The sequence below is a fragment of the Polypterus senegalus genome, chromosome 6 (genome assembly GCF_016835505.1).
Source record: "Polypterus senegalus isolate Bchr_013 chromosome 6, ASM1683550v1, whole genome shotgun sequence".
Lineage (NCBI taxonomy): Eukaryota > Metazoa > Chordata > Cladistia > Polypteriformes > Polypteridae > Polypterus > Polypterus senegalus.
The window spans coordinates 106489985-106509129 of NC_053159.1; the positions used below are offsets into that span (position 1 = coordinate 106489985).

At 39.1% G+C, this 19145-nt stretch overlaps 1 protein-coding gene across 4 annotated transcripts in view; it reads left to right on the forward strand.

Moving 5' to 3' along the window:
• The window catches only part of sez6b (seizure related 6 homolog b), a 618004-nt gene that overhangs the window by 308126 nt on the left and 290733 nt on the right, over positions 1-19145 (forward strand). For all 4 annotated transcript variants that reach the window (XM_039756704.1, XM_039756707.1, XM_039756705.1 and 1 more), the window contains exon 3: positions 1796-1929. In XM_039756704.1, the coding sequence (XP_039612638.1) occupies positions 1796-1929 (134 nt within the window). The remainder of the gene's footprint in view (positions 1-1795; positions 1930-19145) is intronic.

Genomic DNA, 19145 nt, shown 5'->3' on the forward strand with positions numbered 1-19145 from the left:
CAAAATCTGGACGTCCCTGAGGCCCTACTCTCTATCACACTACTTGGTAATTTATTCCCTATGTCTACGGTTCTTCATGTGAAGAGAAGCTTCCTAACATTTGTGTGATACTGTACTTACCCATAACAATTTTTCAAAGGTATTCCTGTGTTCTTATTAAGGAATTTGTTTTAAAGTGACAACCTTGATGCACTATACTAATTTCCTTCATTATTTAAAAAACTTGAATTGTGTCAGCTCTTAATTAATCTCCATTTGCTTAGAATGAAAAGGTTGAACTTGTTCAATCTTTCCCCATAATTCATAACCCCTCTCAGTTCTGGAATCAACCTAGTTGCTCTTCTTTGGACTTTTTTCTGTAGTATGGAGACCAAAACTGACCTACTCTATTAGCCTTGTCTTGATGTAGATATTGATGAGTCCAAAATGACTCCCAGGTCTTTCTTATAAGGTGTACTTTTAATTTTCAGATCTCCCATTTTGTATTTAAATCTAAAATTTGCCCACCTGCCAAGTTGTTTTGCCTGCCTAATGTAAAGTCATCTCTGATGGAGGATCACCAGAATCGTCGGGTAGAAGGGTCCTTTCATCGGATTAGGTGGCCCAGCGTTGTCTCAGCTGTGGAATGGCCAATAGTGAGAGGCAGCTTGATGGCCGAGGTCTCCAAGACTCTGAACAAATCCAAATCATATTATGTGATATCATCTACTGTTAAATTCTGCTCTGTACTTGTAATATTTCTATTGCACTATTATACTGTATTGAGGATTACTTGTGTTCTGTTCTGTGTATTGTATTGACCCCCTTTTTTTGACACCCACTGCACGCCCAACCTACCTGGAAAGGAGTCTCTCTTTCAACCTTCTTTCTTCCATTTTTTCCCTACAAGGGATTTTTTAGGAATTTTTCTGTCTTGTTTCAAGAGTCAAGGCTTAGAGGCTGTCAAAAGGCAAGTCCTGTTTAAGCCCATTGCAGCACTTCTTGGGTGATTTTGGGCTATACAAAAATTGTATTGTATTCGATGTAATACTTTGCATTTAGTAACATTAAATTTCATCTGCCCAAGTCTGTATGCTGTCCAAGTCACACTGTAACAATCTAGCTGATTCTACATTATCTGCCATTTCACCTAATTTGACATCATCTGGTAACTTAACCAACCAGCTTGTTTTTTATATTCCTGTTTTGTTTTTTGTATATTAAAAAGATCCACAGTGCTAGCGTTGATCCCTGAGAGATATCATTCTTAACATCAAACAATGCATATCTTTGGGGATGTGGGTGGAAAGCCTGGAGTACCTGTAGGAAAGTCACATTAAGAATAAGTAAAATGAGTGCGTGTGGGATTCAAACCTATGATGCTGAATCTGAGACCAAGCAGTACTTTCCACTGTGCCTCTGTGCTGTCTGACAGGAGTAACAACATAAAATTGACTGTTATGTGAAAGAAACCTTTTTTAACCCTAGGATATTCAAAATGTAAATTTCACATTAGCACAGACACCAGGCCACTATTTAAGGTAGAGGGTTCTTGACATGGGCACAGAGGCACAATTGAACATTATTCAAGAGGGAAGCTTCAAGCTGTGGGATACCATTCAGTCTGTCTTAAGGTGTAGGCCTGGTTTTATGTTCATGTCTCTGCTGTAATGCAAAGTGTTGCATTATATGGAACCTTTGGCTGCACAGATGTCCTAGGTATCCAGAAAACAAAACCCATATTTATATAATGTTGTATCAGATTTTAGGACAAGAGGTTGTACTTACTAATGCTATTGTCTGTTTTCCTTTTCAGCTCCTTGTAGCTCCAATTTCACAGGCCTTCAGGGTTACATCGAATCACCAAAATTCACCAGCCTTCAGTATTACAACAGCTTGGACTGCGTCAGTGCGGTCACAGTCTACATGGGCTTTGGAGTGGAAATTCAGGTCAGCACATTTCTGTCTGTGAACTTCTAAATTCTTTCATTAATAAGAAAAAGAAAAGATAATTATCAACTTTTTTTTGAAAGGCAGCCTGATGAGGATGTGGGGATAAGAAAGGGAGGAATAACTGGGAATGGGTGCTCAGGGAATGAAACACAGCCTAGCTCCCCATGCAGCTGTACTCTTATTGTAATTGATGGTGGGCTGATTTATCCATCCAGCTTTATGCATTAGAGGGGCACGCAGCACAGCTGCAACCTAGCCATGCAGCAGAGAACACAAGGCAGCAAGGGGGACAGGAAGGAACACCAAATCAAAATAACGTTAGCCCAGTCAATAGAACAACTGAAGCTGAAATAGTTCAACTTATTTTGGGGTGGCAGAGGCCAGAGTCCCAAGAGAAAAACTCCAGAAAACAGAGAAGACATGCAAGCTCCACCCAGGAAATGTAATTGAGGCTCAAGTGTGCATAGACTTTCCTTCTATAAACCATATTTGGTTCATTGGAGGCCCCAAATTGGCCAGAACTGTTTTTTGCTTTATGCCTGATTTGCAATTGCTTTCTGATGTTCCTGCAAAAGAAAAAGCAGGATTTGAAAATGGACAGATGGTTACCCTTTCACTGTTATCCTTTAAGTCTTTCTTTGACATGATTTGGCAGCCATAGGCATTTCTTTTTTTCATCTCAGTATCACTCACTTAATTTCTATAAGGAAGTGAGTGGCTCAGTCCCCTTGCCACTTGTGAGCCCCCTCATGCTCTTCCTGATTGGTTGCACAGTTGGGTACATTCAGTCACAGCGTGTGTTGTATATTTTTAACTTGCTAACTTCTGTGTGGTTGACTAACTATGCTCATTGATGGCTTTGTGTTGTGTGATCTATTCAGCAATCTGAGTCATATAAAAATGTAAGTTAAAAATAACTTGCTGTTGGAATAATGAAAATAAGAACAGATCATTAAAATGCAGCACAGCACAGACAAACAGAAAATGTGCATTCTGGCCTCTTATGAAATACTGATCTTACACAGCCATGAAACCTTTAAATAAGGATCCATCTCAGCCTCCATCCAAAGTCTCCCTGGCTTCTTATGATGACGGTTCCATTGTGTTCAGCTTCTCTCTGAGTCAGCAGGACTTCTCCATACTATCAGGTGGAGAACACACAGGAAAAAAAATGAATGCAATCATGGACAATAAGCTTTCAACACGAGTCTTAGCCTTTCTAAGGTGCTGACCACCTCTGCCAATGACACCCTCGTCTCATCTCCAGAGTGAAATTAAGTTTAGAAGTTCAAGTAAATCTAGCATTCCATTTGGGCTTGTGAGTTTTTTAAATAAAAGGAACGGTTTCAGAACCAGTTCAGAAAGAAAAGAACATTATATAGTGTATTAGAAGCAACACCTCTGGCAAGGGGTGCACTTTAAAAGTATAAACACTGGTGACATAATGGCTTGTTCTGATGCCTCACAGCATGGGTGACTTGTCATCTGGAGTTGAAATCTCTAACTATTGAGCTTGGACATTCTCCCTGAGTCTGTTGGAGTCTGTTCATGTTTCCTAATTTCCTACAATGTCCCAAAGACAATCATAAGGTGTTTCCGATAGGGGGCGATAGATCCCTAGTTGGAATAAGATCATTTGTAATTGGGGTGTTTTAAGTAACCGAAAACTATATAGATATGATAATTAAAAGGTGATATCTCTCCCTTAGTGATACGGCGGTAAAAATCACATAAGAGAAAATAACTTAGCTTTCTTTACTGACGATTTATGCGGCATTACAGATGGGAAGCCAATAGCAAGACAATACCAAGGTGGGATCTTGATCTATACAGTCTGCAATTTTTCATTGCTGTGCTGGAAGGCTTTTCAGGATGGATGGCGATATCACCCATCCGTCCATCGGCTTCAAAGTGTTTGGCTGCTGTCCAAGTCTTTTTATACTGTCTTCTACACGTGCAGGCCCTTACTTAGGTAAATAGTCCATTTCCAAACAAGGAAAGAAGATTTTGTGTTGATTGCTTACAGAGGACAAAATAGTATACACCTGTCTTTAGGCTGACTTTACATTCCTCCAACTGTCTTTGTCTATCTTGTCCTATGCTTGCCCCAGCACTTCTAAGTGTGCTAACTTTGGCCTGGTCTGTACATGTGAATGGATTTAGAAAATCATTTTTGTACAGAGCACAGTGACATTAAACTTATATTCTTATTACAGAAGGAAGGTCTGGAGTGGTCAAGCATGGCTATGTGAATATGATTGTCTGCCATTCCATTCAAGTAGAGGACGTAACCTCCAAATGGACATACGCTAGGAATCAAACTTAGGTCTAGATGTGAGTGGCTGCACCACTAACCACTATTAAATAATTGCTGTCAGAGGGGTAGGGTAGTGCATATGGAATCAGTTATTTGATTGCTGGGATGGACATTTCATAGCTCCATATGAACCTATGTTGGAAAGCAAAGTCAGAAAACAGACGAATGTCTTCAGCCAACTCATTTTTGTTTTAGTGACTACATATAAAAATAAGCCTCCGTGTGAAGCACTGGACTCCCTTTTCAGTTTTAACTGAGTGTGTGAAAAGTGTGTACACAGACATACTGTACAAGTGGAGGCATACAAATGTTTCTTATACAGAAGGTCAAGCTGGTCACAGAATATCAAATGACCTTCGACACTGGACTATTTGCAGTGTTCTTGAAGAAGGGTGCACCCCCACATTCATCGCACCTCCAGGCCAAAGGAGCGACTGGCAAATGTTTTAAGCCAAGAAGAATTCGCAAGCCACATGGGATTTTCCTTAGTGCCTCCTGCTTTGGTAACCACGCAGCAGAGGTCAAAATATTTCTCCTCTCTTTTAATTAGGCAAAGTGTTTGAGACTTAGGGATCCTGCCTCACGTGTCACATAATTAATTGTGCATAGATTAGCTGTCTGCTGCTTTTGTTTGTGTACGAATGCTTTTTAACTCTCTTCCTTGAAATGCCTTAAAGCAACTCTTTATCTAATTAAATGAGAGCTTAGATTTTACCTGAATTAGCTAAAAAGACTAATTGAATGGGAACATAAAGGCCAAAATTGTAATTAATTGCATTTTATGGTGATGATATCCTACCTTTTGAAGCAGATAGGGAGGATGAAAAGGGGGGTATTTGGGTTGAGTAGCATCACATTTATCTGTATTTCATTTTGAATGGGTGACTATGAAAGTCACCTCCAAGTGATGGTCTGCTGCATTGCTGTAAGACTCTTCATGTTTTGTTTATCAAGGCAGGACACAGTCTGATTACAGTGTGTGCATAGACTTCAGAGGAGATGTGATGTGACACATACTACGGATATTTCTCAATTCCTAGTGTGCTTCAGGGCTCCTCATCTTGGTTCATAGGGGGGCACAGAGATCTGCAGGCCTGGATTGTTACTAATCCCTTCATCAAAGACTCATTCCAGATTGGACTTCATTAATAGTCTGACTTTATTTTCGTGCTTCTGCACTCAGGCATGAAACTTAGCAGAACTCTGTGTCACGATCTAGCAGGCCACTCATAGTAAATAGGAGTGATTTTTTTAGTGTGGTCACAAGCTCTATATGTGATTTATAGATTAGCAGAGATAAGAAAACTCTCCATTTATACTCTGGTTGTCCAGTTCAGGGTGATGGGGATAGTCATTACCAGCACATCCTTACACCCTGTTTGGGTCTTATAGGTCTGTCCAATGGGTATTACTTCTTCCTGAGCAGTTAGCTTCCCACCATGTGGTGATCAGTTGACAGTTTGGCACCACTCTTTACATGAATATCCAGAACATATGGCCTCCGATCAGATGCCGTGACAACAAAGTCAGTCACTGACCTTTGGTCCCTAAGTACTCTGTTACATGTGCACTTTCCAGCAACTTTGAATTCAAACATGATGCTCACTGTGGACAATCAATGACTGGCACACAAATCCAGTAGGAAAGCCATTCCTCTCAATTATACACCTACAATATGTGAGCACTGAAATCTTGAAGTAGGACTACAGTGTCAGTGAACAATACTAATTGAGGCACAGAAACCATAATCTCTAAAATGGCGGAACACACTGAAGATATTTGCCATGCAGTATTTTTTTTTTTTTGTTTTTATTGTGCATTTTTTGCACAACTTTTTGTTATAATTAGATTTTTCTAATATCTATTTGTATTATCATTATCACATACCCACAATTTTGTGAGCCATATTACCACCTGCCACTGCCATTTTGCTGTACTTTCTGATATTGCGGCTTTTGTTGTAAGTCCATTGTTGTTTGCAAACTTGTGATTGACATCAATAGAGTATTTGACATCATCATGTGGCGAATATTTAGGATAGTGGCACTACATTTAAACTGTCTTAGTTTTGAAATTTTAAAAATAAACCTTTTTTGTAAGTTTCAGAATATTTTGGTTAAGGTCTTTTCTTGGTTAACTTGGTAACTGAATTCTGCTCTGCTTTGTAAACAGTTCTTTTTTTGATCCTAAAAACAGTGTTTGTCCAGCTTTATTAGTCTTTTCTGGTTTCTAACCCATTCCTTTTCTGACTTTGCCTAGCCCTTTCATCCCCCTTTTTGTCTCCCGATCCTTTCCCTTCAAATTATTTTAGATATTTTTAAGTCTTTACCCAATAATTTATAGAGCTAATGCTGTGTGTAGAACTGAGTCTAGCTACAGCTAGCATGTGTGTTTCATCCTCCTGTATGAGGTCAGGCTCCTACCAGTCCACGTAGGCTATGTTCCACTTTCCAAGATCCATATTCATTGCCAAAATCAAATATGCTTGGTTTCTTCCCAATTGTTTCTGAAACATGAGTCGTACTGCACCTGAGTCTCACCATTTGCCTTGGGTCCTCCATGTACCCTTAGACCAATATATTGTGGTTAAGCCCGTGAGGAGCATATATCTCCAGACAATACACCTTTAAATTGTGGCACACTGGCCCATCACATCAGGTCACAGGTCTAGAAAGAAATCTTTGTGGATGTTTGAGGCAGTCTGGAGTACTCAGATGAATAACCACAAAGATACAAGGAGAACATGTAAAATCCACACTGTTAACAGCCTTACAAAGCCAAGTTGCAGAGCCCATAATGTAGCAGCCCTAACAATTGCAACACCTTTGCAGCCCATTTTTGTTATGTTACAGTCAGGTATTTTCCTATCGCTTGTATTTATTCTCTGTTTTAATGTTTTCTTTATTCATTTTGAATTATTATTTTTCATAGTTTACTTTATGGCCAGAAGGAGTTGCATTGCGTCTTTGTGGACATGAAGAAAGCATATTACAGGGTGCCTCAAGTGGACTTGTGGTATTGTATGAGGAAGCCGAGAGTGGCAGAGAAGGATGTTAGAGTTGTACAGGTTATGTATGAGGAAAGTGTGACCGTGGTGAGGTCTATGGTAGTAGTGACGGATGCATTCAACTGGGAAGTGGGATTACATCAAGGATTGGCTTTGAGCCCTTTCTTATTTGCAGTGGTAATGGACAGGTTGACAGGCAAGATTAGACAGAAGTCCCCATGGGCTATGATGTTTGAGGATGACATTGTGATCTGTAGTGAGAGTCGGGAGCAGGTTGAGGTGACCCTGGAAAGGTGGAGATGTGCTCTACAGAGGAGAGGAATGAAGGTCAGTAGGAACAAATCAGAATCTTCTTAGGAAGGTCAGTGGAATGGTGAGGATGAATGGAGTAGAGTTGGCGAAGGTGGAAGAGTTTAAATACTTGGGATCAACAGTACAGAGTAACCCTGATTGTGTAAGAGAGGTGAAAAAGGGAGTGCAGGCAGGGGTGGAATGGGTGGAGAAGAGTGTCAGGAGTCATTTGTGATAGACGAGTATTAGCAAGAGTGAAAGGGAAGTTCTACAGGATGGTAATGAGACCAGCTATATTATATGGGTTGGAGATGGTGGCACTGACCAGAAAGCAGGAGACAGAGCTGGAGGTGGCAGAGTTAAAGATGCTAAGATTTGCACTGGGTGTGACGAAGATGGACAGGATTAGAAATGAGTACATTAGAGGGTCAGCTCAAGTTGGACAGTTGGGAGATAAAATCAGAGAGGCGAGATTGCGTTGGTTTGGACATGTGCAGAGGAAAGATGCTGAGTATATTGGGAGAAGGATGTTAAGGATAGAGCTGCCAGGCAAGTAGAAAAAAGGAAGGCCTAACAGAAGGTTTATTGATGTGGTGAGAGAGGACATGCAGGTGTTGGGTATAACAGAGCAAGATGCAGAGGATAGGAAGATATGGATAAAGATGATCTTCTGTGGCAAACCCTACCGGGTGCAGCTGAAAGAAGAATTTTTCATATTTTATGTTATTTCTGTCAAATTCACTTCTGTCTTGTACCTCTTCAAATATGCTGCTATTCCTTGCCATCTTTGGTAGGAGCCCCAGGAGACGGGGCCACCCTGATGTCACTGCTGCCTGGTCTCTTCTCTGGCTTTATGTGTTGGCCAAAGAAAAGGGTTCAGTAGTGGTTCAATGAATTGGTAAGGATTTTAACTGTATTGCTTTCTTTTGGATCTTTTGCTTCTCTCTGTGCATTGTGCTTTTCAAGTAGTTTTTTGAAACCTTTTAGCTTTGGATCACCTTTTGGTCAACTCCTTTCTGCTCTTTTGAGCATTTTTGTTGTATTTGCCTATTTTTTGCCTTCTTTCAATAACTCATTTCCTTCATCAAGATTCTCATTGCCCTTTTGATTACAAGACTTTTAATGGTTTCTCTTCTTTGTAAAGTGTTTTGTGAAATTTTGTATTTTATTACATTGTTTTAACATTTGAAGCCACCTCCCCACTTACAGACGTGTCTAGGCTGACACCTGCAGATTGCAGCTGGGGGACTAGCTAGCTTGAGGACAATTCAAACATTAGAATGACAAAGCTCAGAATCATGACAAAATCATTTTCATGTGATAGATGAACAAATGCATCATATATGAGAAGAATACAAAGATATGGTATGTCCAGATTCCAGATAAGGACCCGAGTGCAGCCATGCAATGGGTGACACCTCAGCACCACACTAGTTCAGGAGTGGAACAATGTGAGTTTTTTTATGGTTGCTGGAGTGCCAATTCTGACACCAACCCCCAAGTTTTCCCAGCAGGTTGGATGGCCTACATGCAGGGATGGATGCAGATTAACGTCATACCCAGGACAGGGAAATTGCAGGTAAGGGTCATGCTCAAGGGCCCAACAGAGCAGAATCCCTTTTAGCATATTCCTACAGAAATTAAACAAATACAAGTTGGAACCAATTTTTAATGGATATTGACATGCGCTGACACCAGGCACGTTGTGCAAATATAGATTTATTTTATTATTATTTTGCAATATCTATTAATTTAAGTAGAGTTTTTAAAATATGTGTGGGGTCGGTGCCCCACATTACAAACTGCCACTGGTAATTAGAAAGCAAAACATTACTGTACTCATATGAATAATTTAATACTTTAAATGAATAATGCAAAAATATATTTTATTTGTTTAAATGTAGTTTTTGATAAACCATTTAACTGAAAGTTAAAATGATTCCATGGAGTAAAATTTATGCTTTTAAGAGATAAAGATGCACCTATACCAGGATTGGAAACGGTTGGGTCAGGAAGGGAGCTATTTGTGCTTTTACCTTTAATGTTATTCCAAATAAGTTTTTTTTAAAAAAAAAAGGTAGATGCTAGAGGAAATATTTCAGTGCAGTGCATCATAAATAGCTAAAACCAATCATTCTTTATTACTAACTAATATCATTAATGGCTTCTTAATGGCAGAACAGCGCAGAGTGATGGGTTTGCAGTTCAGCGAACAGTTTAATTGCTTCATTGTTGAAGACAGGCTTATGGTGGATCAGTTCAAAAGTATCACAAGTTCATTCCATCTCTTCTGCCCTGTTGTGTTGCACAGAAAATGCTTACCTTTTTTTATCACAGCTGTTAAAAATCTTTTGAAAATGTGTCATCCACATTAGTGCTGCTAAATAATCTGGAAATTTCCTAAGTATTTTCTCCTTATCTCCTGTTTTCTTTATATTGATAAGAAATTTGACCTGAACATACAGAGTTAATTTCTTCGTTATTTTCTGTAGTCCAATAACTCGGCAGTGGATATTCCTTGTGCTGCTTGCTTTCATTGCAGGTAATCTGATATCAAGAGCTACATTTTGCCTATAACTGCCTCCCTTGCTTAACTGGACTCCTCGTGTAGCCCCTTGAGCAGTGTGATCACCTCAGATGCTGCTTCTTTCTTAAATGTTCCTACAAAGTAAAGCATTTCTGTGAGCAGATGCCAGTTTGACTCGTAAAGTATTAATTACTACTGGACATTTATATCAGGTTCTGCTCATCTTTTACATAATAAGTGTAAATTAAAGGATTAAATAGTAACCCTGTGATTACAATTCCAATACAAAAGCTAATATTCACCCTGCAAGGATCTTTTGATTTCTGAAATACATTATAAAAGGAATAGAATTAGGAGCGGTTCCCCAACAGCCTCAAAGAATAGCAGGCTGGCTGTAATGGCAACCTGCAGCTACCCACTCGTGCGATAGCCTCTAACGTTAGCCTTAATGGAGGCAACAGAGTGAGCAGAGCATACTTTAGCTGTTTGTGTTCAAGGAAGGAATATTCCAGCTGAATAGTGTTCAGACTGATCATATTATGTCACATGGAGATAGCAACAAGACACATGATATTCTGTCCCCGAACGCCGTATTAGCGAGGCTTCTCTCCCAAGACCCAGTCCATATGGAGTGTTCGTCGCCCCACTGGTTGTAGTGAACGTGGACAGATAGTTTTGCCCACCAAGAAAGTCAAGGCTGAGAATCCGTATACTTTAATATAGATTTCTGGCAAGAAGTCATACAAGTATTAGGATGTGAAAACCATGACAACTCGAAGGTAAAAGGACGATAATTTCCTTAACCTAAAATACAATATGGCACGGATGGTAAAGCAGAGCCAATAGCAAAAAGGATGATAGGGACATACCAATATGTATTAATTAAATAGGGGGTGGAGGTAGGGATGTACCAACAGTCTAATAGCAATATTAACACAGGCTGCTGTAGCAGCGCACATATAGTCTGAGCAAAGCCTGCATTTGTGTTTTCCATTTGTTTTTCGTTTTTTTTGTTTTTTTACTGATTGCAATCCTATAGTTACTAGCCAATCAAAAACAGTCTCTATCACTTATTGCCTTCAATTAAATTAATAAGGGCTGACCGTATTGACATTATACTTGTTGACACAATAGTAGATGGCACTGTATTTCATTCATTCATTCACTTTCTAAACACATCTATCAATTTATAGAGCCATATAGCTTAGTAGGCTTTTCTTTGTAAAGTTAGGCAATTTTTAAGAAAGCTAAATTAAGACTACGGTGGCAGCCTTTTCATGGCAATGTGGAAAATAAAGATTTCTTTTCATCATGGAGTACCTTGTGAGGACAGTGGATATGTAGTATTTATTTGCCATTGGTTGACTGACTGATGCCATCCTGACATGATTTGACAAATTTCGAGTGGGCATACACCTGAGCCAATCATTCCGAGCCCTTAGAGCACGCAGTGTGTCAGCCACAGTCTCCTGGTAAATAGAGGAAGATAGCAAATAGACAGTAATTCAAGACTGTGTGAAAAAAAACTCACGGGACTACTCATCAGTCCTGACACCCACCTTACACACAGCAGCAGGGATATCCATCCATCCATTCATCCATCTTCCAAACGCGCTTTATCATAAACATAGTCGCAAGGAAGTTGAAGCCTATCCCAACAAGTATGGGTTTTTCTTTCACATCCCCAAAGATGAACAGGTTAGGTTAATTGTCAATTCCAAATTGTCCTCTATTAAAATGTGAGTGGACCCTGTGATAGACTAGTCCTCTGTCTAAGGTTGTACCTGCCTTGTGCATTGTACTGCTTGGATAGACCTGATGTTACTCTGAAATGAATTAAGTGGTTTGAGAGTGTTATGTTACATAATTACAACTAAAATCACATTTTCCTTGGTTCCTTAAATGCATCATCTCCAAGGTAGAATGGAATCCCAAATGCAAACTAGCGTAACAGGCTATAAAAGGGGGTCTTACTCCAAAGCAGTGCAATGAGCATCACCATTAATGACACAGCAGAACAGTCACTGCACGGAAGGAGGCAGAAGAGTGCAGAGCAGGGTAGGGGAACGATTTGTACATCCAATTCTCACACAGATTCAGACACTTGTTATTGCAGAGGTTTGAGTCCAGCTGATTTGGGCCCTGCTCCCTCCTCACTGGCTGCACTTTGCACCTTCCAGTGCTTACAGCCACCTATCCAATTCACTTGAGTGATGAGTCTCATCTAAGCTCCATTTTCTGCCTTTCATCTTGGCTTGGTTGAGCTGAAGCTGTGAATCTCTTACTACCATCATGTAATCTGCACCTGGGGGCAAACAGATAAAAAAGAAACGGAGGAAAACAATACTCCAAACCACCGATAACAATCAAAGATTACAAGACATTTCAGACTAAAGACACTCTCAGGCTTAATAAAAATGTAGTTTTGACGTAAAGATAGTGGCCACTCAGGTTTCCAGTAATAGGTGTTTAATCAGTGCATCCATTAGAAAAACACCTTCTTGATTTTTTGCTAGTATTTTAATTGTATACAGTACTCTGCAAAAGTTTTAGGCAGGTGTGAAAAAATGCTGTTTCATGTTTCATGAAGACAGTTTCATGTTATGGCAAGATTGAGCACAGCAACAAGACACAAGGTAGTTATACTGCATCAGCAAGGTCTCTCCCAGACAAAGATTTCAAAGCAGACTGGGTTTTCAAGATGTGCCGTTCAAGCTCTTTTGAAGACGCACAAAGAAACGGGCAACGTTGAAAATTGTAGACGCAGTGGTCGGCCAAGGAAACTTAGTGCAGCAGATGAAAGACGCATCAAGCTTATTACCCTAGCTCAGAACTGGCAGAAATCAGTGGGACCCAGGTACACCCATCTACTGTCCGGAGAAGTCTGGCCAGAAGTGGTCTTCATGGAAGAGTTGCAGCCAAAAAGCCATACCTCCGACGTGGAAACAAGGCCAAACGACTCAAGTATGCATGAAAACATAGGAACTGGGGTGCAGAAAAATGTCAGCAGGTGCTCTGGACTGATGTGTCAAAGTTTAAAATATTTTGCTGTAGCAGAAGGCAGTTTGTTCGTCGAAGGGCTGGAGAGCAGTACTCATTATTGTCTGCAGGCAACAGTGAAGCATGGTGGAGGTTCATTGAACGTTTAGGGCTGCATTTCTGCAAATGGAGTTGGAGATTTGGTAAGGATTAATGGTGTTCTCAATGCTGAGAAATACAGACAGATAATTATCCATCATGCAATACCATCAGGGAGGCATATGATTGGCCCCAAATTAATTCTGCAGTAGGACAACGACCCCAAACATACAGCCAAAGTCATTAAGAACTATCTTCAGTGTAAAGAAGAACAAGAAGTCCTGGAAGTGATGGTATGGCCCCCACAGTGCCCTGATCTCAACATCATCGAGTGTGTCTGGGATTACATGAAGAGACAGAAGGATGTGAGGAAGCCTACATCCACAGAAGATCTGTGGTCAGATCTCCAAGATGTTTGGAACAACCTACCAGCCGAGTTCCTTCAAAAATTGTGTGCAAGTGTACCTAGAAGAATTGATGCTGTTTTGAAGGCAAAGGGTGGTCACACCAAATATTGATTTGATTTAGATTTCTCTTTTGTTCATTCACTGCATTTTGTTGATTGATGAAAATAAATGATTAACACTTCCATTTTTGAAAGCATTCTTTGTTTGCAGCATTTTTTCACACCTGCCTAAAACTTTTGCACAGTACTGTATATCATCTGTTGTATTTAATGTATGGTGTATTGTTTTCCTAGTCTGTTGTTCCTATTACAGTCACTAGTAGGTGGAAAACATTTAAGTCAAAATTTCATTGTATTATGCGCTGTGATCATGTCACATGAAAGCTCAAATAAGGATTCAGGCCTCCAAAAACCACCAACTGAATAGGCCTGAACCAATGCAGCCTTGCCCCAAGCTTGAACATACCCAAAGGACAAAGGCTTTTAAGTCACAGTTATCAGCAAACACAAAGGGGAAAGAGGAAGATGTTACAAAAATGAATCCAAAAACAAAACAGAATTATTTAAGTATTTGTTAGAAAGTTTCAAAAGAATTAAAGAAAAGCAAATACAGGCACAACAAAATCAAAGAATATAAACCTTTTAAGTTTGCCTTTTAGAAAACCTAAAAGTAAATAAATCTGAAAAATCAAAAAACAGAAATTGTACCTTAACTTGAAAGCAGAGGGCAAACCAGGATATCTAATTAAAAGAGAAAAGCATAAACAACAAAACTAAAGAATAGTCAGTGCTGCAGTGACTGTGGTAACAGCTTTAAATACTATTGGAGGTGATACTTCAGCTACAGTGCCAGGTGGCCCTGCCCCTCTAGGCACAACATACAGACTACAAGTAACGTAACAAGAAGGACAAGTCACTACAAAACGAACATTATTCATATACACTAAGTTATCACTAAACAACAATAACAATCTATTTCTTGTAAAGACCAAAATCACACAAGGAATGCCTTAGTGGGCTTTAACAGGCCCAATTTTGTGACAGCCCCCAAGCTTTGACTCTCTAAGAAGACAAGGAAAAAGTAAAAAAAATTCTAGTAGAGAAAAAAATGGAAGAAATCTTGATAAATGCAATTCAGAAAGAGACCCCCTTCCAGGTAGGTTGGACATGCAATGGGTGTCAAAAAATTGGGTAAATAAAACAGATAGAAAACAGAACACAGAGCTAGATGATCAATCTGTCATTACCATCTCAGAAATACAAAATGATACTAAACAAAACCATTAAAAGGAAATAAAAACAAAATCAATAGTACATGTAAAATATATAAAATACAACAAAGAAAAAAGAAAAACACACTAATCCAGTGGTAAAACCCAAGCTGAACCATGTATGTATGTAGCCATCACAATAAATATGAACTTAATAGAGTCCAAATTCCCTCAAATTCAAACTGTACTCTGGTCCCCACACTTACATCCCCACTATGCAGTGGATTTCCAAACAGCCTAGCCAGATCACCTAAAGGTCTTCCATAGTGTGGAAGGCTAACCTTGCTGTTTTTCCATTACTGCATTTTAACAGCCTTCCATCTTCTAAACCCACTTATCCTGAGAAAGGTTATGAGCAAACTGGAGTGTCTATCAGCAAGCAACAGGTGTAAGGCAGGAACTGTCCATGGACAGGGCACAATTCCCCTTGGGATTAATAAAGTATCTATCTATCTATCTATCTATCTATCTATCTATCTATCTATCTATCTATCTATCTATCTATCTATCTATCTATCTATCTATCACACTCACACCCACATACACACACACCATTGCCGCTAACCTGCATGTTTCCCAGATATCCATTAATATTTTACAATAGGTGTGTCCAGGTCATTACATGTCTGTTTGCCAGCTGGTCAACAGGTGTGCTCCCAAATAAAAGCTGATTTTTTAAAATTTTTACTAAGTGACCAGTAAATGTCGATCTTCTTAATGCATATAAGATGTGCTCTTTTACAAGAAAAGCACCACATATTGATTCAATTAGAAAATGGCCAGCAAATATTGCTGTTGCCTTTAGTAACCAGATAATCATCTTCTATTAATCTAGTAACCAAATGATCGACACTTTTGTCCCATAAGCACTCAGCTATTGAGCATTAATCCTGTTCGCAGGTTATCAGCACATCCTGATTTTGTTGCCAGATAATTTGTACCATCCAATAGCACTTTAGATACCTGCTGACCTGCACTTGTTGCTCTATCGAACCTTGAACTTCCTCCACAGATAACCAGCTGGAGCAGCGCAGTGAGTGTCGCACAGGAGACATGATTACACACTCATTCAACAGTGAAGATCACTGATTGTCATGATAAAGCTGATCCTCCATATTGCTCTGATAAAGGTGATGCTGCTATTACTGAAATGAGAGACACAGCCTCTGCCTCTCTAAGCTTTCGCCAGTAGATTGAGTACAGGAGTACCTTACTGTTTCAAAACTGGGGGACCAGGAATGTGGGAACACAAGGTTGAAATTTTAATGGTGTTGCTCAGCACATAATAGGTTCAGTTATGTCTGTGCGTGAATGCTTCTTTTTGATTGTTATGAATAAGCAACAGTAAAAATAATTGACAATTGTCACGATTAGGGTTAGGAAAGGATTTGGATAATGTGTGGCTGCCAACTGTGGAACAGATGAAAATTTCTACTCAGGAATCAGCTATTTGGCTAGACTCTTCACAACCACATACTCACAAGTGGAGGCCTAAGAGTGATTTGCTGTGGTCAGCTACATTTTGTTGGAGGGCGATGTGATAATTCTGCTGGAATTCAATAATAAAAGGAGCATGAGGTCAAACTAGTAAACCCGCCTGTCAACATTAACTTGAAATGTTTATTCTATTTAGTGATGTCTCTTGGCAGCCAATTTTGATTTGAAAAATGGCATTCTGATGCAGCATGTAGCAAATGACAAAGCTCTGCTAGTTTGTGGGATGTTTTTTCCTGATCCATTTGTTGGAGTCACGGAGATGCAAGAAGTGCCTTCATTAAAATTTGTCAGTGAGAGGTTTTTAGCTTACATCTAAACAGTACCTAGTATCCATTATGCCACTCTAGGACTCCTTTATTTATTGGAATCCTTAATCTTCTGATACCGTGGCAACAATGTTTTAATCTGAAACTTTCTGAATTATTGGCAATTTATTTTTTCAAAGCTTTATGAACACAGTGGATTTTACCATTAAACAAGAACTCTGCATGTGTTTCTCACTGTAAGTGTCTCAATGACAGGGGCTGTTGCACAAATTAAAAATTTAAGGTCTGTATAAAAAAAAATTCCCTAATTGGTTTGTGTTGTGTCCTCTCCAAGTAAGAGGTGAGTTTCTGCCTCAAGTGGAGGAGTTTAAGTACCTCGGGGTCTTGTTCATGAGTGATGGGAAAAGGGATGGTGAGATCAATCAATAGTGGTGAAGAAGGAGTTGAGTCACAAGGCAAAGCTCTCGATTTACCAGTTAATCAAAGTCCCTACCCTAATCAATGGTCAAGAGCTTTGGATAATGACTGAAAGAATGATATCTTGGGTATGAGCAGCCAAAATTAACTTTCTCTGTAGGGTGGCTGGGCCCTCCCTTAGAAGCGAGAAGCCCAGACATCTGAGAGAGGTTTGGAGTAGAGCCGCTGACTGTCGGCATCGAGATGATCCAGTTGAGTTGGTTCAGGCATCTGATATGGATGCCTCCTGGGTGCCTCCCTATTGAGGTGTTACAGGCAAGACCCAGGGCTCCCTATGAGGATTATATCTCCCAGATAGCCTGGGAACGCCTTGGGATCCCACAGTATGAGTTGGCAAGTGTGGCTAGGGAAAGTGATGTATGGGACTCACTACTAATACTGTTTATCCCATGGCCCAGTTTGGATTACTGGTAGAAAAAGAATGGAAGAATGAATAGTATGTGTTTTTTTAATAAGTTAAATGCAACGTCTCCCATGAAAGACTTTCCATTGTATAGTCATAGTTCAGACGGTCCTTTGTCTAAGCTGTTGTCTTTTATAGGCATCATCTCTTGCTACGCAAGTGCACATCATCAAGTACACAGCCTCTGTGGCCACAAAATAGATATATATGGACACAATGTGGCAACTCAGTCACTTCACTGGAAGAACTGTAAAGCGAAATCAGTAAGACATTTATTTGAATAACATTGTTATATATGACGAGGATTGATAAAAAAAAATCAGACCATATTGGAAATAGAGGCCAGAAAATTAAATGAGAATCAAAAACAGTCAAAATTTCTAAAATAATTTAAAAATATTTTCTACAGTACACCTTTTGCCTGTCAACCATGGAGCATCATAGCAACAAGAGACACAAACGGTGGCAGACAAGAAAAACAAGCACACACAAAATAGTGGTGAAATAATGTCACCAAACAACAATAAAATATTTGAAAAACAAAATTAAAAATAATAATAGTTAAATATTGTAGAAATCTAAATAAACAGATGTCATATGTGTTTGTGACACTTATAAGAACAAAGCAAAATGTTAAAAATCATTTAATAACATGTTTCTGACAGCTTCAAATTAGTTTTCTGATTGTCTTGTATGAGCTACACTCTCATAAAGCACCTCAGGTTTCCATGCTTTCTGATTTACTGTCATGCTTTACAACATCAAACTGTATGATAAGATCTCTTCTGGCTGGGTCTCGGCTATGATTACTAAGTTTATTTTCAAGCATTGATGCGTTACCTATAAAATACAATGTTTTTATGATGGCTTTTTTTATTAATTTTATCTTGTGTTTTCTGCATAGTTCTCCTATTTTGTTCTCACCTATAGGATTTTGAGTATATGGGTTTGATTTATTACATTGGTTTTAGTTTTGACTTTTCCGTGGCATTTTTATATTTTAATTTTATCCTTTTGCCACCATTTTCATTAAATTATAGTTTCATCATTTGCAGTTTGTGACATCATCAGGGCCACCAGATAAAAGGCCATCACTCAGGTCAGGTCTCTTTTCAAGATTATGAATAACGTAATTGTTTCTGATGGTGGCTTAGACAGTTCCTTTGTACTTCAGCTAGCAAAGTCTTGGCTTGTCTTTTTCACTATGAGTTTTGGTTCTTGTTTAAATATATTTATTCAGTTGTATTTTTTTAACTCCTGGTATTGATATTTGCTTGCCTTCTGACTACTCCTCTTCTGATCCTTACTCATCTTGTGCTGTTATTTCCATCTTATCACAATAATTGTCTTCTTCAGCAATATCTAGTTCACTTGTATGTGTATCTGATTACTTCTCTTGGACTGTTCAGTTCTGCCAAGGCCAGACTACACCTATGTTTCCATATCTATCTAGATTTTTATATATTAGACATAGACAGTTTTTGCTGATCACCATCATTTAGTTTATGAAAACTTCTTCTACAATGAATCCCATATAAGAAATATTACTGGTTTAAACTGCACAATGTTTTAATGTGTTCTAAAGTCCATGATTAGTTAATGCTTTAGTCCAAACATCTTATTACAGATTCCTTGCCCATGGTCTTGTTTCAATTGGTCCAAAGTCTAGGCAA